The sequence below is a fragment of the Dendrobates tinctorius genome, unplaced genomic scaffold, assembly GCF_039654945.1.
Source record: "Dendrobates tinctorius isolate UK_male_01 unplaced genomic scaffold, ASM3965494v1 ptg000048l, whole genome shotgun sequence".
Lineage (NCBI taxonomy): Eukaryota > Metazoa > Chordata > Amphibia > Anura > Dendrobatidae > Dendrobates > Dendrobates tinctorius.
In genome coordinates this window covers 10,775,638-10,797,715 of record NW_027361716.1, presented here as the reverse complement: position 1 = coordinate 10,797,715, position 22,078 = coordinate 10,775,638, and the positions used below count along the sequence as shown (strand labels likewise).

General features: G+C 46.8%; 1 protein-coding gene across 1 annotated transcript; it reads right to left on the bottom strand.

The window, feature by feature from the left end:
- Positions 1 to 6,828: 6,828 nt before the first annotated feature.
- ARL14EP (ARF like GTPase 14 effector protein) lies at positions 6,829 to 21,167 on the bottom strand. The gene is made up of 3 exons (XM_073576290.1): positions 21,010 to 21,167; positions 16,506 to 16,624; positions 6,829 to 7,369 (listed from the first exon to the last, which is right to left on the bottom strand). Exons 1-3 carry the CDS (start codon positions 21,079 to 21,081, stop codon positions 7,144 to 7,146), a joined length of 417 nt encoding a protein of 138 aa, XP_073432391.1. The 5' UTR covers positions 21,082 to 21,167; the 3' UTR covers positions 6,829 to 7,143.
- Positions 21,168 to 22,078: the final 911 nt, after the last annotated feature.

Sequence of the window (22,078 nt, the reverse complement as noted above, 5' to 3'; positions counted from 1 at the left end):
ATGTTAGGGCAAGTTACGATATGATATGGGTTGAACTAGATGGACTTCAACGTTAATAACTATGTTACTATGAATATATATATAGTGCCTACAAGTAGTATTCAACCCCCTGCAGATTTAGCAGGTTTACACATTCGGAATTAACTTGGCATTGTGACATTTGGACTGTAGATCAGCCTGGAAGTGTGAAATGCACTGCAGCAAAAAAGAATGTTATTTCTTTGTTTAATTTTTTTTAAATTGTGAAAAGTTTATTCAGAGGGTCATTTATTATTCAACCCCTCAAACCACCAGAATTCTGTTTGGTTCCCCTAAAGTATTAAGAAGTATTTCAGGCACAAAGAACAATGAGCTTCACATGTTTGGATAAATTATCTCTTTTTCCAGCCTTTTCTGACTATTTAAGACCCTCCCCAAACTTGTGAACAGCACTCATACATGGTCAACATGGGAAAGACAAAGGAGCATTCCAAGGCCATCAGAGACAAGATCATGGAGGGTCACAAGGCTGGCAAGGGGTACAAAACCCTTTCCAAGGAGTTGGGCCTACCTGTCTCCACTGTTGGGAGCATCATCCAGAAGTGGAAGGCTTATGGAACTACTGTTAGCCTTCCACGGCCTGGACAGCCTTTGAAAGTTTCCTCCCGTGCAGAGGCCAGGCTTGTCCGAAGAGTCAAGGCTAACCCAAGGACAACAAGGAAGGAACTCCGGGAAGATCTCATGGCAGTGGGGACATTGGTTTCAGTCAATACCATAAGTAACGTACTCCACCGCAATGGTCTCCGTTCCAGACGAGCCCGTAAGGTACCTTTACTTTCAAAGCGTCATGTCAAGGCTCGTCTACAGTTTGCTCATGATCACTTGGAGGACTCTGAGACAGACTGGTTCAAGGATCTCTGGTCTGATGAGACCAAGATCGAGATCTTTGGTGCCAACCACACACGTGACGTTTGGAGACTAGATGGCACTGCATACGACCCCAAGAATACCATCCCTACAATCAAGCATGGTGGTGGCAGCATCATGCTGTGGGGCTGTTTCTCAGCCAAGGGGCCTGGCCATCTGGTCCGCATCCATGGGAAGATGGATAGCACGGCCTACCTGGAGATTTTGGCCAAGAACCTCCGCTCCTCCATCAAGGATCTTAAGATGGGTCGTCATTTCATCTTCCAACAAGACAACGACCCAAAGCACACAGCCAAGAAAACCAAGGCCTGGTTCAAGAGGCAAAAAATCAAGGTGTTGGAGTGGCCTACTCAGTCTCCTGACCTTAACCCAATTGAAAACTTGTGGAAGGAGCTCAAGATTAAAGTCCACATGAGACACCCAAAGAACCTAGATAACTTGGAGCAGATCTGCATGGAGGAGTGGGCCAAGATAACTCCAGAGACCTGTGCCGGCCTGATCAGGTCTTATAAAAGACGATTATTAGCTGTAATTGCAAACAAGGGTTATTCCACAAAATATTAAACCTAGGGGTCGAATAATAAATGACCCACACTTGTATGTTTAAAATTTAACTGAGTAACATAACTTTTTGGTTTGTAAGATTTATGCATCTGTTAATAAATCCTGCTCTTGTGTGAAGTTTGAAGGCTCTAACTTATTTGCATCTTATCAAACCTGCTAAATCTGCAGGGGGAAGGAATTTTTTTCCCCAATGTGAAGCTTACTGTTTGCCACATGGGTTTTTTTTGCCTTCCTCTGGATCAACATGTTAGGGCAAGTTACGATATGATATGGGTTGAACTAGATGGACTTCAACGTTAATAACTATGTTACTATGAATATATATATATATATATATATATATATATATATATATATATATACTGTTTCCAGACAGCTAACGCTTGGCACGCTCATTGCTATCTAATTAACGCTGCTGGTGATTAAACTAAAGTAAATAATGACAACATTCAATAGCGCTTACGCAGGTGGTAAATTAAAATGAAGTTAATAACAATAATAATCATTAAAAATCTGAATAATACTAATGATACATTTTATTCACAGTGTAAAATCAAAAAATCAAACTGGATTCAGTAAGATGTGCGTTTTTTTATTCATTCAAGTATCTAAACAAATATCATAACGAAACATAAATTAAGTTAAAATTTCTCTGTAAACACAATTAAATGTACGTTTACCTTGGCTGAAGTGATTGAATTACATAGAAAGGAAGTGCTGCGTGTGGTAATGTGTGGGGACGGAGCCTCGTGTGGTAATGTGGGGGGCGGGATTATGTGTGGTAATGTGGTGGGGGGCGGGATTATGTGCGGTCTAGCGAGTAATCACGATGATATATATATATATTGGGCCCGATGCTATGGCAGTGGGAGGGCAGTGTGTGTGTGTGGGATGCGTGTCCCGCCTCTGCCTGTCCACCCACCTCCGTGCAGTCACAGCCGGCAGGAAAGACGGTGGTTTGCGGCCTGTGCTGGAGATGTGGTGCGGCGCCACCAGAGTGCGCCCGCACCCCATCTCCAGCACAGGCCGCAAGCCGCGGTCTTTCCTGACGCCTGTGACTGCACAGAGGTGGGTGGGCAGGCAGCGGCAAGATCCAGCGCGTGTAGTCAGGGAGTGTCGGGTCCTAGCGGGGGTCCGGCGGCAGGTCCGGCGTGGGTGTCCCGCTGGTGGTACTGCGGAAGGGCCTGGTACCACCAGCGAGTGCCATATTGGAATACCTATCACTTGGGTATTCCAATATGGCGGTCGGCGTATTTCCGGTGCAGCGAGGTGGATTGTGGGATTTGAGGACGTCCAGATGGAAGTGGATAACTAACAATTTTAAGTAACTATTTCTAGATATACACTGCTCAAAAAAATAAAGGGATCACAAACAGAATACAACTGCGAGTAAGGGGTACTTCACACTAAGCGAGATCGCTAGTGAGATCACTGATGAGACACCGATTTTGTGACGCAACAGCGATCTCGCTGTGTGGCACGCATCAGCGACCGGCCCCCCCGCCGGATATCGCTGATCGTGCAGGAATGTCCTGGGCCATTCTTTGATCGTTGGTCTCCTGCTGGCCAGCACGCATCGCTGCGTGTGGCAGCGGGAGACCAAAGATCAGCGAGCTCCCAGCTCTGTAAGCAGACGCTGGGAGCTGGTATCCAAGGTAAACAGTTACCCGCTGTTTACCAGCTCCCAGCGAGAGCACGCTGGTATCCAGGGTAAACAGTGGGTAACTAAGCGTGTGCGGCGCTTAGTTACCCGCTGTTTACCTTGGATACCAGCATCCTCGCTTGTCCTGATTGCTGGTGAGATCTGCCTGTTTGACAGCTCACCAGTGATCATGTAGCGACACACCAGCGATCCTGACCAGGTCGTATCGTTGTCGGGATCGCTGGTGCGTTGTTTAGTGTAACGGGACCCTAAATCAAACTTGTGTGAAATCAAACTGTCCACTTAGGAAGCAACACTGATTGACAATCAATTTCACATGCTGTTGTGCAAATTCAATAGACAACAGATGGAAATTATTGGCAATTATCAAGACACCCTCAATAAAGGAGTGGTTCTGCAGATGGGGACCACAGACCACATCTCAATACCAATGCTTTCTGGCTTATGTTTTGGTCACTTTTGAATGTTGGTTGTGCTTTCACACTCGTGGTAGCATGAGACGAACTCTACAACTCACACAAGTGGCTCAGGTAGTGCAGCTCATCCAAGATGGCACATCAATGCGAGCTGTGGCAAGAAGGTTTGCTGTGTCTGTCAGCGTAGTGTCCAGAGGTGCTACCAGGAGACAGACAAGTACAACAGGAGATGTGGAGGGGGCCATAGGAGGGCAACAACCCAGTAGCAGAACCGCTAACCGCATAGCCATTGGTGGCCAACAGTATAGATTGAGAAGGGGTCTTAGGACAGAGCCTAGAGGTTCACCAACAGCGAGAGGGCGAGATTAGGAAGTAGTGTGGAAGTGTTAAGTGCTAAATGTGCGGTTGGAAAGGTATGAGGAGATCCAGGATAGGTAGAGGTCTTTGACGCGAAAGGAGGAGAGGATCTGTAATAGGAGGCAGTGGTCAACTGTGTCGAAGGCAGAGGACAGGCTAACAAGGAGAAGTATAGAGAATTGTCTGTTAGCGTTGGCTGTAAGTCGTTAGTAAGTATGGTCAGGGCAGTCTCAGTGGAATAATGGGAACGGAAGCAAGATTGTAAGTTGTCAAAAAGCGAGTTAGATGCAAAGTGAGAAGAAAATTCAGTGTGGACATGCTGCTCAAGGAGTTTGGAAACAAATGGGAGCAAAGATATGGGGCAATAGCTAGACATAGCGCTCGGGTCAAGGGATGGCTTTTTGAGGATAGGTGTGGTCGTGGCATGTTTGAAAGCAGAGGGGAAGGTACCAGAAGTTATTGACAGGTTTAAGAGATGGGTTAGGGCTCAGATAAGTGAGATGGGATGGGGTCAAGTGCACAAGTAGTGAGGTGTGATTTGTAGAGATGTGCAAGCTCTCCTTCAGTGATTTTGGAGAGGGACGTTATGGGGTAAGGGCACTGGTATGGTATTCTAAGGGGTTGTCGTGGTCGGACACCAAAGACTTGCCTTGTTTTGGTCCATCTTACTTTTGAAGTGTGTGGCAAAGTCCTCAGCAGAGATTAGGGAAAATCAGAGGGGGAGTGGTGGGTGGAGGAGGGAGTTAAAAAAGTGTTGAACAAATGTTTGGGGTTGTGGGATAAGGAACAGGGATGTAAAGTAGGCCTGTTTAGCAGAGGTGAGAGCTGATTAGAACGCGAGTGTTGCTTGTTTGAATGAGGTGAAATCATCTTGTGAATGCGTTTTCTTCCAATGCTGCTCTGCAATTCTGGATAATTGCCGAAGCTTTCTAGTGATGTTATTGTGCCAGGGTTGGCTACCGATTTGATCAGTCGATGGCTGATGAAAGAGTGGCATTGTAGCAACTAGTGAAGACATGGAGGACAGAGGTAGAACAGTCAGAATGTGCGAGTGTCTAAATGTGTGAGGTTTCTTCGGGGGTGTGCAAGTTGGTGGACATGGGTGACAGGTGAAGAGGACAATGATGAGAAAGTGAGTAGATGGTGGTCAGATAGAGGGAGCAGAGACGGGCGAAGACTAGTGATGAGCGAGTATACTCGTTGCTCGGGGTTTTCCCCGAGCACGCTCGGGTGTCCTCCCAGTATTTTGGCGTGCTCGGAGATTTAGCTTGAGTCGACGTAGCTGCATGATTTGCAACAGCTGGACAGCCTGAATACATGTGGGGGTTGCATGTTTGTTTGGGAATTCCCACATATATTCAGGCTGTCTAGCAGCCGCAGAACATGCAGCTGCGTCGACAAAAACAATCTCCGAGCACGCCAAAATACTCAGACACCCGAGCAACGAGTATACTCACTCATCACTAGTGAAGACTAGGGCTAGTGCATTTCTGTGTGGGTGGCTGAGGAGGACCACTAAGTAAGTCCAAAAGACGAAGTGAGCGACAGAAGTTTGGAGACTGCTGACTGGTGTGTGTCAATGGGGATGTTGAAGTCACCCATGATGATGGTGGTAATGTCAGCAGAGAGAAAGTGAAGAAGCCCGGTGGAGAAACTGGTCAATAAAGGCAGTGGTCGGGCCCAGATGTCTGTATATGATGGCAACTTGGAGGGAGAGTAGATGTGGACAGAGTGGACTTCAAAAGAGTGGAGGATAAGGAAGGGAAGAGGTGCAGTTGGAAGGAAGGAGAAGGCCCACTCCTCTACCATGTTTGTTGCCAGGGCGAGGAGTGTGGGTTAAGTGGATGCCGCCGTAACATAACGCAGCAGGGGAGGCTGTGTCGGAGGGTGTCAGTCATGTTTCGGTGAGGCCCAGGAAGGAAAAATTACAAGAGGTAAAGAGGTTGCGAATCACATGGAGTTTATTGTAGACAGATTGGGCATTCCAGTGATCCAGAGAGAGGGAGCAGGGTGGTGGGGGGCAGAATTGAAGTGGGCGAGATTTCAGGTGTTTATATTGGGTTGCGAGCGATAAGAGCGGGAAATAATGAGAGGTATGAGCAGTGGGGGTCCAGGATTGGGAGATATGTCGCCAGCGGTGAGCAGAAGCAGAGAGAGGGAGAGCAGGTGGGAGGAGAGTGGGTGGCTTGTTTTATATTTTAGTAGGAGAGATGTGATGTTGAGGAGGAAATCTGCGAAGGAGGTCAGGTGGGGGAGGGAAGGAGATTATTATTTGGTTAGAGGGTGCTGGGGTATGCGGATAATGAAGGAGAGTGAGGAGTAATGGAGCCAAAACTGTTAGGGCGTATGTCAACATGGTGAGAGTAAGTGTGGGGAAAGAGAAAGTTAGTACATTTAAAGGGAATCCGTCACCTTTTTTTTGCCCTATTAGCTGCCGGCATAGACATCGGGGGCTTATCTACAGCATTCTGTAATGCTGTAGATAAGCCCCCGATGTAACCTGAAAGAGAAGAAAAACACGTTATATTATACTCACAGAGGTGGGCGGTCTGGTCCGATGGGTGTCGCCGTCCCGTCCGGCGCCTCCCTTCTTCATGCAATGACGTCCTCTTCTCCTGTCCTGTAATGGCTCCGGCGCATTGCTCTGCCCTGTTGAGGGCAGAGCAGAGTCCTGCAGTGCGTAGGCGTCGGGAGAGGTCTCCCACCTGCACACTGCAGAATTCTGCTCTGCTCTCAACAGGGCAGAGCAATGCGCCGGAGCCATTTCAGGAAAAAGGTGAGGTATGCATTGGTCAGATTGTGCATCACCTTTTTAGGAGAGATTGGCTGTATCAAAAGTCTCTAAGCTCAGACTTCTGGAGGCAAAACAGTTCATTAGACTTTTTGCCACATCAGAAAGTCACAAAACAAGTAGACATCTGAGACTTTTTACCTTTTTTTTTTTGCAGTTTTACTACAGTAAAGCTAAGACATATGTATGAATTGCAAACTTTTAAAAACGTACAAAAAAAACAAAATAAATTGATCAGCATTAAGAGGTCATCCGTATACAGTCTGATTTTCATGGACCTTGACAGCAGGAACTTGAGAAATGTCCATTTTTTTCTGCTTTTTGGAGAAACTGAGGGTATGAACGAAACACTGACAAAACCTGAACTTGTGTATAAAAACATCACAGACGTCGGAAAAAGCCCTCAAGAGTCTTTAGCCAGATACTTTTGAGTAGGGAGTGGTGTATCAAACATGTTTGTTTCGGATGACTTCACCTCCTTCTATCTCAATCTGTTCATAAAGCCATTTGCGGTCACATCTGCACTCTATGCCGCATTTGTTGGAGCCGCATTTTCGGCAGGCGTAGAAGCAGCCCATACAGTCTTCATCCAAACAATCACACAGGTCCATCCCATTCGATAAAAGGATCCCACGGCTGTCATAGACTTTATTCTTTGATGGCATGTTTTGTCTATAAGAGAAAAAGTCACAAACTGGAGTTATGTATGATACGTCACAGACAAATTCAAGGAGCCTCACAGTTAATTCTAAATGACAGCCTTCAACATGAGCAAAATTCACCAGAAGATCAGATCACGCAGCTATATTTGCCATGGACAATGGAAGCTGTATGTAAAGCCAATATACTTTCCAGCCATGTTGTAACTCATAATAATAATGGCCCCAGGAAGACAAGCCTCAGCATTCAGCGATGGCAATGGAGGGCACAGCGCACTGCTCGCTCACAGCAAACATCTTAGCTTGTACTAGACTGCCATCTAGTGGAAGAAAACAAATTATACTCAACTTACAAATGAGTAAGGTAAAAAAAAAAAAAAAAGCACACAGGAACAAGTAGTCAGAGAAGCAACGTTTCAAAAATACCCTACAACACTTTAACATCAAGACCTCATGCACTCGGAAGCCTTAGGACTTCACTTCTGCTGCAAGAGGGATCCCATACAAATACAGGCACGCATGATACAGCATCTTACATTAGCAGCAGTTCATGACGATTGAGCCTTTGCAGCAGAATCAGGAGGTTGTGTGGCTCCCTGCCAAGCTATATAATGACAATGCACACTACTCAGCACAATATATAGAGCCATAGACCATAGCACTTTCATGTACTAAAACTATGCTCAGTCATCACACATAGGAAAAACACGTATGCATATACATAAGGCATCACAGACTTGGCCCCATCTTGGATCTTGCCATACCTAACATCCCACTCGCACACCACCTCCTCACCTCGCCCCATATCTGCTGGTGTCCCCCAAAGTTCAGTCCTAGGGCCCCTGCTCTTCGCCATTTACACCTCCGGCCTCAGACAGCTCATAGAATCTTACAGCTTTCAGTATCATCTGTATGCTGATGACACACAGATCTACATCTCTGGACCAGATATCACCTCCCTACTAACCAGAATCCCACAATGTCTGTCTGCCATTTCATCATCCTTCTCCACTAGACTTCTAAAACTTAATAAGGACAAAACAGAATTCATCTTCTTTCCCCTTCAACTGACCTATCCATTGAAGTAAATGGCTGCCCATTCTCCCAAGTCCCACAAGCTCACTGCCTTGTGGTAATCCTTGACTCTGATCTCTCCTTCAAGCCACATATCCAAGCCCCTTCCACTTAAACTCAAAAATATTTCCCGGATCTGTACATTCCTCAAGCAAGAATCTGCAAAAAAAACCCTAGCCCATGCCCTCGTCATCTCATGCTTCGACTACTGCAATCTGCTGCTCTGTGGCCTCCCCTCTAAGGCCGGGATCACACATGCAAGGAATACGGCCGCCGGCACTCAGGAGCCGAGCATGCGATTCAATGTATTGCTATGCGGCCTCATGCTCCGATCCGAGTGCCGGTGGCAGTGCCAGGTATTAACACGCAAGACTCCTCCGTATTCCTCGCCTAACAAGTCTGGCACCCTTCCAATCTATTCCAAACTCTGCTGCCTGACTAATCCACTTATCCCCCTGCTATTCCCCGGCCTCAGCTCTATCAATCCCTTCACTGGATTTCCATTACGCAGAGACTTCAGTTCAAACTTGGCATACAAAGCCATCCACAACCTGTCTCCTCCATACATCTGTGACCTCATCTCCTGGTACTTACATGCACGCAACTGCCGATCCGCACAAGATCTCCTTCTCTACTTCCCTCTTTCCACAATCACATACAAGATTTCTCCAGCGCATTCCCCCCTACCCCAACATATCAGACTCTCGCCTACCATGGAAAGCTTCAAAAGGAAGCTGAAGACTTACCTCTTCAGACAAGCCTGCAACCTGCAGTAACCACTGATCCACCACACCGCTGCACAAGCAGCTCTACTTGCACCCATTTTATCCACACCCATCCCTTGTAGAGTGAGCCCCCGCGGGCAGGGTACTTTTGTTTAAGATTACTGTACTAGTTTTTATGTATACCCCTTTTCACGCATAAAGTGCCATGGAATAAAGAGTTATAACAATACTATATAAAAGAAAAAAAAAAAAAAAAAAAAAAAAATTAAAGCAGCCATTTCCAAAGCAATTCGCCATCAATAAGCATAGCTGAAAATAGAATTAGACTTACCGGTCATGCAGATCTCGGCGGGCGCACTGGACATGTGCCCATCATTGTTTATATAGGAAGATGACGCAGAGGGCCCGAGAGTGGTGGAGGTACCGGTGTGGCTTGGGGGACCCCATTTCTCTCTTCTCTGATATACCAGATCATTTTTTTTCTATTGTGATCACCTTCATTTGGTGAATAACGGTGATCACGGGACCGTAAAAAAAGCTTTGATCACATTCTCCAGGGTCTCGGCTACCCCCAATTGGGAAGTATGGTTTTCAGCATCATTTGAACAAAGTGGTCCATAAGAGATACTGAGGTTAAGAAAAAAAACTTCTCTAGCAACCTTCCACGACAGCATAGGAGGTTGTCTCCACGCCCTAATGGGGGACAGGAAGTACGAGAGGTTAAAAGGTCCCACCCACCTCCCTCTCACCAGTGACTTATAACGGATTACCATAGCACCGGTTACCTTAAGATTCTCAGAGTTTTGTCCAAGAATGCAGGGAGGGAAATAGTGGTGTCGTGGAAGGTTTCTAGAAACCGAATTACCGGTAAGTCTAATTCTATTTTCTCTAGCAACCTTCCACGACAGCATAGGAGGCATAACAACCTATACTGCACTGGGGGGGGGAAACAAAGGCCTGAAGAACTTTTCGGCCAAAGACTAGATCCCTGTTGGACACAAGGTCCAACCTGCAGTGTTTAGTGAAAGTATGTAAGGAGGACCAGGTTGCTGCCTTACAAATCTGCTCCGAAGATGCGCCTGCCTTCTCAGCCCATGAAGTAGAGGTAGCTCGTGTTGAATGCGCTTTGATCCCCGTAGGGGGAGCGATGTTCTGCGCCAGGTATGCTTCGGAGATAGCTTTCTTAATCCAATTGGTGGCAATGGTGTTTTTTGCTAGATTGTGATCAATTCTATAGGGTTTGGTACACTCTAAGTAGTAGAGAATTATGCGCCTCACGTCCAGCGTATGAAACACCTTTTCCTTAGGGTTCGCTGGGTTTTGACAAAACGAGGGAAGAATGATTTCCTGCGAGCTATGGAAATCAGACACAACCTTTGGTAGGAATGATGGATCAAGGAAAAGAACTATGGAATCGTCCATAATGGATAGGTAGGGATCCCTGATTGAGAGAGCTTGGAGCTCTCCTATTCGCCTTGCTGAGGTTATCGCTATAAGGAAGGCCACTTTACAGGAGAGCAGCTGAGAAGTACAGGATGGCAGGGGCTCAAAGAGTGATTGAGTGAGTCCCGTAAGTACCATATTCAAGTCCCAAGGTGGAATGGCGACTAGCCTTTTTGGATGTAGCCTAGTGGCTGATGTGATGAATCTTTTTATCCACCTGTGGTTGGCCAAGTCACAGTCGAACATGGAACTTAATGCAGATATCTGAACTTTAAGCGTGCTGGGTTTTAGACCTAGCTCAAGCCCCCTCTGTAGGAAATCCAGGATATGGGAAATGTTAGGGTTTTATGGGTCAGGCAAATCTGGCAGACACCATGAGGAAAACTTTTTCCATATTTTGTTATAAATAGCAATGGTGACCGGTTTCCGAGATTTCTGGAGGGTTTTTATTACTGCTTCTGATAGCCCCCTGGCCCTCAGGATCTGGGTCTCAGTAACCAGGCCGCTAACTTCATTCCCCGGAGGTTTGGGTGATGTAGAGGGCCCTGCAAGAGAAGGTAGTCTTCCAGGGGTAGGTTGAATGGCCCGTCTACCTGTAGCTCCATAATTAGAGAGAGTACCAGCTCCTCTTTGGCCATAGCGGGACTACTAGAATGGTTTGGGTCCGATCCTCCTGGATTTTCCTCAGGGTTGCAGCAAGGATTGGAACTGGCAGGAATGCATACGCCAGACGAAATCTCCACCTGTGGGCGAAGGCATCTACCCCCAGGGATCTGTCCCTGGGGTTCAGGGAGAACTAGTTTCTCACTCAGGCATTTTCTCTTGAGGCCAGTAGATCCACCTCTGGAAGACCCCACCTGTTGACCAGCCTCTGAAAGACTCTTTGGTTTAGGCTTCACTCTCCAGGCTGGATGCATTTTCTGCTCAAGAAATCTGCTTGAAGATTGGAGGTACCCTTTAGGTGGACTGCCATTAGAGAACGGAGGTGTCTTTCGGCCCAGCAAAATATTCAACCAGAAAGGCCCTCTAGGCTGCTGGATCTCGTACCGCCTTGGTGTCTGAGATGGGCCACTGTTGCTACATTGTCCGAATAGACTGATATGATGGCCCTGGACTAGGTGTCTTGCGGCCAGAAGAGTTTCCTCCTCGGCCTTCAGCTCCTTGAAGTTTGAGGATTTTGCACTCATTTTCTGGCTCCACAACCCCTGGAATGGTTGTCGGGACACCACAGCTCCCCAGCCTTTTTTGCTGGCATCTGATGTTACCGTGACCAGGGGAATCTGGGACCAGTTGATACCCTTGCACATATTCTTGCAGTCCATCCACCATACTAGTGAAGCTTTCACCTTTCCTGGGGTCTGGACTCTTGTTCAGGCAGGTATGATCCCCGTTCCAGATCCCCAAGATGTGGGACTGGAGTATTCTGGAGTGGGCCTGTGCCCAAGGGACTGACTGGATGCAGGAGGTCATTGACCCTAGTATAGACATGGCTGACCTGAGGGTTGGGGACCTTTGTTCCCTGAAAGCTGAGATCCTTGATATTATGGACCTCTGATGTTCCTCTGGGAGGAAGGTCATTTGTTGTCTTGAATCTAGGAGGACTCCTAAGAATTTTATCTCCTGGGAGGGCTGGATCTGTGACTTTTATATTCGGGATCCACCCCAATGATTGAAGAATACTCAGGGTTTGAGTCACCTGGATTTCCAGGATCTGGTAGGAGGCTCCTATTATCAGGTCGTCCAGGTAGGGCACAATGCATATGCCCTGCCCTCTGATGTGGGACACAGCTTCTGCCATAACCTTGGAAAATACTTGATGGGCAGAGGATATCCCAAAGGGAAGCACGTTGTACTGATAGTGCCCGACTTCTGTACCCTGGCGGATCGCAAACCTCAGATACCTCCTGTGAGAAGGATGTATGGGGATGTGAAAATAGGCATCCTTTAAGTCTATGGTTGCCATGAAGTGAGACGGCCCTATCAGAGGAATGGCGGTCTTCACCGACACCATCTTGAATCTGTGATATACGATGTGTCGGTTGAGGCCCTTCAGATTTATTATTATTCTTGCCTCTCCTGTGGGTTTTCTCACTAGCAACAGTCTGGAATAAAGCCCTCTTCCCCATTCCTCCACAGGGGCCGGAGATGGCGTTTGATTGGAGCAGGAGCTGGATGCCAGTTTTTAGTGCTGGGGACTCCCGAGGTGGTAGCGAGGCAACTCTTATACCCCGCGGGGGGGGAAGGATTCGAGTTCTAGCAGCAGGCCCTCCCTGATCACGCTGAGGAACCAGGGGCTGTTGGAAATCTGCCAAGAGTGAATAAACCTCGAAAGCCTTCCCCCCACCAGGGTCGAGTCATTGTTTTCTTGTGGCTGTTGCTGCTGCTGGGGGACCAGGATGTTCCTGCCTCTCCCCTTAGCATAACTCCATCTTCCAGTCTTTCCCTTGCCTCTCGGCTGGGATGGCTGATTCTGGGGGGCTTGAAAAAGCTGCTTTTTGTGGTCTTCTGCTCAGGAAGCACCTTCTTATCTGTGGCCTTTTCAAGAATTTCATCTAAAGCTGGGCCAAAGACATGTTCACCCTTGAAGGGCAAGGAGCAGAGTTTAACCTTGGAAGACACATCCCAGCTCCACGTTTTAAGCCAAAGGGCCCGTCTTGCAGAATTGGACTGGACCATGGCTCTGGCAGAGGTGCGGATCATCTCCATTGATGCATCGGCCAAGAAGCCTGTTGCTCTCTGTAGTATGGGAAGGGAGTTAAGGAGGTCACCTCTTGAGGTTCCCCAGGAAATATGACTCTCTAGTTCCTCTATCCATTGGAAGAGAGACCTAGAGACACATGTGGACGCTATTCCTGATTTTAGGGAGAAGGCAGAAGTTTCCCAGGCTTTTCTTAGGAGGCTGCCTTACGGTCCATCAGGTCTCTAAGCTGGGACACGTCATCAAATGGAAGGACCATCTTTTTCACCACCTGGACCTCAACCTTCGGGATGTCCCAATTAAACTCCTCTCCTTCCAGTGGGAATCTATGCCTGAGCTCCGACGGAGCCGAGTAGCGCTTCTCTGGGTACTCCCATTCCTGAGAGATCATGTCTACTATGCGCTTATGAACTGAGAAACCTGTTTGTCTGGGTCCCTCAAATCCTCCGAACATGCGGTCCTGTGCTGACTGAGTAACGGTTTGTCCTCTAGGCCCATGGTGGCCCGCACAGCACTGACCAGCACCTCCTTTCTGCGGAATATGTGGAGGAATCTCCTAGTTTCGGCTGATTTGGAAGTTCCCAGTTGTTCCCAACTCTTGGAGCCTGAATTATATGACCTCTCTGATTCGGATTCAGAGTCCTCTATTTGTATTTTCGTTTTTTTGGGGATGGGGAGCCTACAATCGGAGGAGGTGGTGGGGGAGACAGGGCAGCCAGAGAGGTCTGGACCTGATGAGTAACCAGGCTGCAGATTTCGTCAATTAGTGACGGGTGCTCAGTCCTGACCACCCTGTCCGTGCAAGCCTGACAGTTTTTTCACCCAATTTGAGGGAAGTTTTGCACTGCATATGGCACATTTGGTTGACTTGCTGGTGGTATTGGTGCTTTTGTGGGCCAGACTTTTCTCCCTACAAAAAAGGGGGCGAAGCATTTTGAGGACCTCTATCCCAGGACCGCACCACTAGGACCCACCCCAGGTAACACTCACTGTGGCAGCGCTGGGCTCTGCAGACGCAGGGCAGGAAGAACCGTCCATGCTGACAGGGGATTTAGTCTTACCCGTCGGCGTCTTCCGGCGGGTTAATAAGGGGTTAACCCCACCCTCAGCGCAGTTTTTCATTTCCCCCCCCCCCTCCTCCTCCCTGGGTCCTGGAGCAGGCACAGCGGGTGCTGGCAAGCTCCACGCGCCGGCAGCTGAATGGGGGCCACCATGATAGGAAGTCGACAGACATACCCCGGAAGTGACTGCGCGTGACGTCACTTCCTGGTCACCGCACAGCAGGAGGAGGAGAGACCGGAGAGCTGCGGGAGGCCTCCGGTCGGGGGATCACTGGCCCGCTTTACTCCCCCTGGGAGAGTGAGGGTGGGCCAGGAACGGTCCCGAATTCTAAGAAGACGGGAGCAGTCTGAAGGAGGGGAGGCAGCGCCACCGACCACCACTGCCCGGCTTAGGATACCAGGTACGCTGCAGCAGCCGGCCACACAGCATACCGAACCTCTCCATGCCCCATAGGGGACAGGAAAGACTAGTGAGAGGGAGGTGGGTGGGACCTTTTAACCTCTCGTACTTCCTGTCCCCCATTAGGGCGTGGAGACAACCTCCTATGCGGTCGTGGAAGGTTGCTAGAGAAAAGTTTTTTTCTTAACCTCAGTATCTCTTATGGACCACTTTGTTCAAATGATGCTGAAAACCATACTTCCCAATTGGGGGTAGCCGAGACCCTGGAGAATGTGATCAAAGCTTTTTTTACGGTCCCGTGATCACCGTTATTCACCAAATGAAGGTGATCACAATAGAAAAAAAATGATCTGGCATATCAGAGAAGAGAGAAATGGGGTCCCCCAAGCCACACCGGTACCTCCACCACTTTTTTTTTTTTTTTTACTTTTGAAAAAACCCCAATTCTAACTAAGGCTAGTGTTGAGCACAAGTGCTCGCTGCTTGAGCACCTTGAGGGGCACAGATTTTATAAAATCACTCTTGGGTATTTTCAGACATGTAGACCCTGTAATGTCACTTCTTCAAATGTGATGTGGTGCCCAGAAAAAAAAAAAAAAAAAAAAAAAAAAAAAAAAAAAAATAAATAAATAAATAAATATTTATGTACATTTTGTTGGAAAAATGGAAAGGGGGGAGGAAGAGAGGGAAAAAAAAACCCGCTGGTCAACTTTTGATCCTTATAAACATCCTAGCAAAAAATGCTTGACACCTCTCTCTGATTTAAAGTTTAAAAATTGCAACATTTTCTAAATTTGACAAAAATTCAGATTTTTCCCCCTCACAGTTTCAGAATCAGTGGGATACACTGATGCCTTCTAGAGCTATAACCTCATAAAGTGACAGTGGTCAGAATCGTAAAAAATTGGCCTGGTCATTAGCGGGTTAAAGGGTTGTAAGAAAAGGAAAACCGGCACACAACCAAATGAAAAAATTAAGTGATTAGTGGGTGCAAAAACCAGTAGCATTGACACTAATTGAAAAGAAAAAGCACTGCTGTAACCAAGCACACCACAATTATGCAAAAATTATTAATTGACACAATGAAAAAAAGTGACATAACATATTTAAAAACACATGGCCAACCACTCAAGGTTAATTACCAGATATGTTGGAAAAATACAAGACATTTGGGCCACTTTCCAGCTCCCTCTCTTGGTTTTACCAGACTGGACTTATTTACTTGCGCGTTGGCATCTTGGTAACTATGTCACTACTGTTTGGGCGCATGTGTTGTCTTGGTGGACATTTACCATGGCTTTTTAGCCTGGGCTTAATGTGGTCGAGCATTTCCTTTGGTACGGGGACCATCGGTACAGGGACGCACAGATATTTTATGCCACAGTAGAGGACATTTTTACCTACAGTCCCACTGTTGATATGGTTGACTTAGTTCTGTGACTTCATTTCTCGTGGGACACATTATCTCTAATATTTTTCAGTGATCTATTGTGCTGTATATGGACGCACGTTTTGTAGTCACATTGTCTTCCATTCTGTAATGTCTTGTATTTTTCCAACATATCTGGCAATTAACCTTGAGTGGTTGGCCATGTGGTTTTAAATATGTTTTATGTCACTTTTTTTCATTGTGTCAATTAATAAATTTTGCATTTTTTCATAGTTGTGCTATGCATGGTTACAGTAGTGCTTTTTCTTCTTTTCAACTAGGGGGTTAAAGGGACACACCAATCCCAAACCAAACTGACCCGGTTGCAGATGTCTTTGTCTGTCTTCTCTTCTCTCTTGTGCTGGTCTCTGGTGTAAACTCAGTCTGCCGTCCTGGGTTGGCAAACTGAAGGGACTTCAAGGCTTTGGCAGCTCGCCCCTAAATGCAAGAATAAACTAATAAATATATATGTTGCACCAGGAAAGTCTGCTTTTTTTTCCCCTGTAGCTTCTTTCCTGCCAGGACAGCCAGTTTCGCAGCAGAAAAGATGCTGAAAAAAACAAAAAAAAAACCCCCCCCCCACCCAGTGTGAACACAGCCTTAGGCTACGTGCACACGCTGCGGAATGTGGTGCGGATTTGGCAAAATCCTGCGGTTTCACCATCTCCACTATGGTGGAGATAGGAATCCGCAGAAAGAATTGACATGTCAATTCTTTCTGCGGTTTCAAAACTGCGCGGAAAAATCCGCACTGCGGTTTTTTTATTCCCATAGGGAATAATGGTACTGTACACCGCAGCAAAAACTGCTGTGGACCAGCACCGGCCAAAACCGCTGCAGAACCGCAGCGGCCAAATCCGCAGCGTGTGCCCACACCCTAATGGGGTTTTCCAGGTTCAATAGAAATGTCTGTAATCACCATCTAGTGTAATACCCACTTGTGCTGAAAATTGGCCCTCACTATCATGATTTAGTAATCTGCAACTGGAGAAATCTCTATAGAGGTTAACCCATTCACGCCACAGCCCTTTTTTTCGCTCCCGTTCTTCCCAGAGCCATAACTTTTTATTTTCCCCATCAATATGGCCATGTGTGGGATTTTTTTTCACTGCGGGACGAGTTGTACTTTTGAAATACATCATTGGTTTCTTCATGTTGTGTACTGAAAAACGGGAAAAAAAAAAAAAAAAAAAAAAAAAAAAAAAAAAAAAATTACAAATGCGGTGAAATTGGATTGGGATTTTTTTTTTTTTTTTTACCATGTTCACCAAGTGCTAAAACTGACCTGCCATTATGATTCTCCAGGTCATTACAAGTTCATAGACTCCAAACATGTCTAGGCTCTTTTTATTTAAAGTGGTGAAAAGAAACATTCAAAGCTTGTAAAAAAAATAAAAAAAAAAAAAAATTATTTTCCGATACCCATAGCATCTCCATTTTTCGTGATCTCGGGTTGGGTCAGGGCTAGTGTTGAGCATTCCGATACTTGCTGTATCGGAATTCCGATACCGACTTCCGATATTTTTTCAATATCGGAAGTCGGCAGTTCAAAGTTGATTGACAGCCGAAATGACGTCATCATGATGCGCGGTGTGTGCGCATCATGATGCGCCGTCATTTCGGGCCTTCCGGGGGTCTCTGCCAGCCTGCCGGGGGGCTGTGTGGACTGCCGGTGGTCTGTGCCGGCATCGTCCGATGGGACTACAAGTCCCATCTGGCAATGCCTGCTACCATGACAGTGATTGACACATTAGCCAATGATGGGGCAGTAGTAGTCCCATCATCCGGCTAATGTGTTAAATGAGATTATATATATATATATATATATATATATATATATATACACACACACACACACACATACTACATGCATGCTACATACATACATATATACTACATGCATGCTACATACATACCACATACATACTACATGCATGCTACATGCATGCTACATACATGCTACATACATGCTACATACATGCTACATACATGCTACATACATGCTACATACATGCTACATACATGCTACATACATGCTACATACATACCACATGCTACATACATACCACATGCTACATACATACCACATGCTACATACATACCACATGCTACATACATACCACATGCTACATACATACCACATGCTACATACATACCACATGCTACATACATACCACATGCTACATACATACCACATGCTACATACATACCACATGCATACCACATGCATACTACATATATACTACATATATACTACATACATACTACATACATAGACATACATAGACATATAACATAGAGTAACATACTTACCAATACTTGTCACATTGTTCTCCGAAGCCATTGTCTTTTACGGAATAAATATTAACATAACAAACCACAAAAATACTCACCCATGATCCGAAGCAGTCCACGAGTGTGTCCCACGACGATCTTGGGTAGAGAACTGCAGCATCAGCTGTTGCTGCCGTTCTCTACGGGCTGCAGGAATCCAATGACGGAAGGTAGGTATCCTTCCGCACTGTATTCCTCCGCCACTTAAAAAAAAAAGTCCCTAGTCTCACTTTAAGTGGCGGAGGAATACAGTGCGGAAGGATACCTACCTTCCGTCATTGGATTCCTGCAGCCCGTAGAGAACGGCAGCATCAGCTGATGCTGCAGTTCTCTACCCAAGATAGTCGTGGGACACACTCGTGGACTGCTTCGGATCATGGGTGAGTATTTTTGTGGTTTGTTATGTTAATATTTATTCCGTAAAAGACAATGGCTTCGGGGAACAATGTGACAAGTATTGGTAAGTATGTTACTCTATGTTATATGTACTGTATGTCTATGTATGTAGCATGCATGTAGCATGCATGTAGCATGCATGTAGCATGCATGTAATTTTTTTTTTTTTACATTCAACACATTAGCCGGATGATGGGACTACTACTGTCCCATCATTGGCTAATGTGTCAATCACTGTCATGGTAGCAGGCATCGCCCGATGGGACTTGTAGTCCCATCGGACGATGCCTGCACAGACCCCCGAAGCCTGCACAGCCCCACCGGCAGGCCGGCACAGCCCACCGGCAGGCCCGTACAGACCCCAGAGAGGCTGTACAAGGCAAAAACAGGGTTTTTCTTATTCCGATACCGGAAGTCCCATATAGACTTGAATGGGACTTCCGGTATCGGAATCGGCGATACTACTTTTTTTTTTTTTTTAGATCGGCCGATCCATTACTTTGAAGTATCGGACGGTATCGCTCAACTCTAGTCAGGGCTTATTTTTTGCGTGCCGAGCTGATATTTATATGGATACCAATCTTATCAAAATACGATCTTTTGATCGCCCATTATTGCAATGTTGAGGCGACCAACGAAAAAAAAAAAAAAACCATCAGCATGTTTCAAGTCTCCATGGCAGGCTAGAAGCTGCGCTCACTTGCTAGGAGCGCCGGCCGCTAGACAAAACATGTATGAGAATAAGAAGTATAAAATGGGCCATAAAGACAACCTATCATTAAGTGAAATATGCTCCGTTTTTGCTTTTATTTTATTCTCCCTCTTTTCCCAAGTGTTCCACCTTAGGGTGTGTGCACACGGTGCGGATTCTTCTGCAGTTCTGCAGCAGATTTGGCCCTGCAGAACTGCACGTGATGTACAGCACCATTTAAGGCTCTGTAAAACAAAAAACGCTGTGCACATGCTGCAGATTTTTCCACGCAGATTTGGTGTGGATGTAAAACGAACTGCTGCAGATCCGCAGCGGCCAAAACCGCAGCTGTGCACACAGCCTAAAACTGCAGGGGAAATATGCACAAAATCTGCAGGTCATTTTACCTGCGGATTTAGCAAAATCTGCGTGGAAAATTCCACAGCAGAATCTGCAACGTGTGCACACACCCTTAGGCTATGTGCACACGCTGCGGATTCTGCTGCGTTTCCACAGCGTTTTTGGCCCTGCGGAACTGCGGCAGTTCCGCAGACATGGTACAGTACCATGTTAGCCTATGGGTTTTAAAAACCGCTGTGCTCACGCTGCGCTTTTTTCCGCACGGTTTTGCTGCGGTTTAAACCGCAGCATGTCAATTGTTTCTGCGGATTCCACTGCGGTTTCACACCTTTGACATAGTAGAGGTGTGAAACCACAGGCCACTTTACCTGCAGTTCCACGCGGAAAACCCCGCAGGTGAATCCGCAGCGTGTGCACACACCCTTACAGTTTAATTATTTTGTCTTAAAGGGGATGTGGCTCAGAGGAATTATGCAGAGCAGGCTGATGCCACACCCCCTTAGAAATACCCATAAATATTAGGCCTCTGGGACTGCAGAGTGGATTTATAGGGAACCCGTCACGTAACTTGTAGCACCTTCGCTGTCTCGGCAGTGTTGTTAGTGACGCAGTGCGCATGACTAACACTTGTGCCCACACCACATGAAGACCCGAGCTTGTGCAGCACAGACCACTGACGGCGAGGTGTGTACGGGACGAGACGAGCAGCCACTATACACGACGATAGCTACGACCAATCCAGCAAAAACCACAACAATGGCCTCCTGTGTGCGGAAGAACACAAAACCATGGCTCCTACAAGAAAGGGGGATGAGAAATACCACCGCCGGCTGCTGAGAGGTTAATCCGGGCTAGGCCGCACACCTGTCCGCCATATTACAGGAGGCAGCGCGGGGACATGGCCGACACAGCAGAGCCTCCTCTACAGGCCGCACGGGTGTAATGGCTGCGCCCCGCTGTCCGGGGACTCGGCGCTGACGCCCGGCCGCCGTGCTGCATTACAGGCCGCCGCTGCACCACAAGCTCCCCTGGCCGCACTTACTTTCACCTGAGACTTCTTGCTCGGCATCCCTGACCCTGTATTACTGGCGTCAGACTCCCGCGCTGCCGCCATTTACAGGGGGACGCGGCGCCTCCCCGTGACGCACTGCAAAACAAGCGACCATAGAGACGCGGACGTGTACAGAGGTGACAGTTTGTGCTTACACGTTCTCTATGGTTACGAGCCGCGCAAAAGGCGTTTCCATGGCAATCCTAACAGCCCAGAAAGAAGCTTCATTGGTTTCCCGTGACTATCGGTCCTGGATGAGATGGAGGGATTTATTACACGTGTGACTGGAGGGAGCGGAGTAGTCACACAGGGCTGCCACCAGGAACTGCTCCACCCCTCATTTCCTGCCACAGTGACAGTCCTCATCAATCACACAGGAACCATTTCCATCATTAGATCACGCACATAGCCAGCAGCTTTTATTTTGACCAAAAGATTTTTTGATCTGCCACCACAACAAGGTAGACTGGCCGAGCTCTACTGTACTCTAACCAGTTAAATATTAGTTTAAATATCCGTTGTTGTTTAGGTATATCTTTGATTTATTTTTCAATTTTTAAAATGACAAATAATACCGCATTAAAGGGAGAAATACCGCCACACCGTGACCAGACCACATATTACCACCACATAGTGACCTATAATACCACATACAAGGAATACCGCCACACCATGACCAGACCACATATTACCACCACATAGTGATCAATAATATCACATATAAGGAATACTGCCACACCATAACCAGACCACATATTACCACCACATAGTGACCTATATTACCACATACAAGGAATACCGCCACACCGTGACCAGACCACATATTACCACCAAATAGTGACCTATAATACCACATACAAGGAATACCGCCACACCATGACCAGACCACATATTACCACCACATAGTGATCAATAATATCACATATAAGGAATACCGCCACACCATAACCAGACCACATATTACCACCACATAGTGACCTATAATACCACATACAAGGAATACCGCCACACCATGACCAGACCACATATTACCACCACATAGTGATCAATAATATCACAT

What these genes read in the sequence shown, in the direction of transcription:
- ARL14EP (XM_073576290.1), bottom strand. Translation starts at nt 21,081, where the DNA reads ATGGCGGCAGCGCGGGAGTCTGACGCCAGTAATACAGGGTCAGGGATG. An exon ending in GCAAGAAGTCTCAGGTGAAA is followed by an intron (nt 16,625 to 21,009) that starts GTAAGTGCGGCC and finishes TCTTGCATTTAG; the next exon opens with GGGCGAGCTGCCAAAGCCTT. An exon ending in ACAAAGACATCTGCAACCGG is followed by an intron (nt 7,370 to 16,505) that starts GTCAGTTTGGTT and finishes TTTCTCTTATAG; the next exon opens with ACAAAACATGCCATCAAAGA.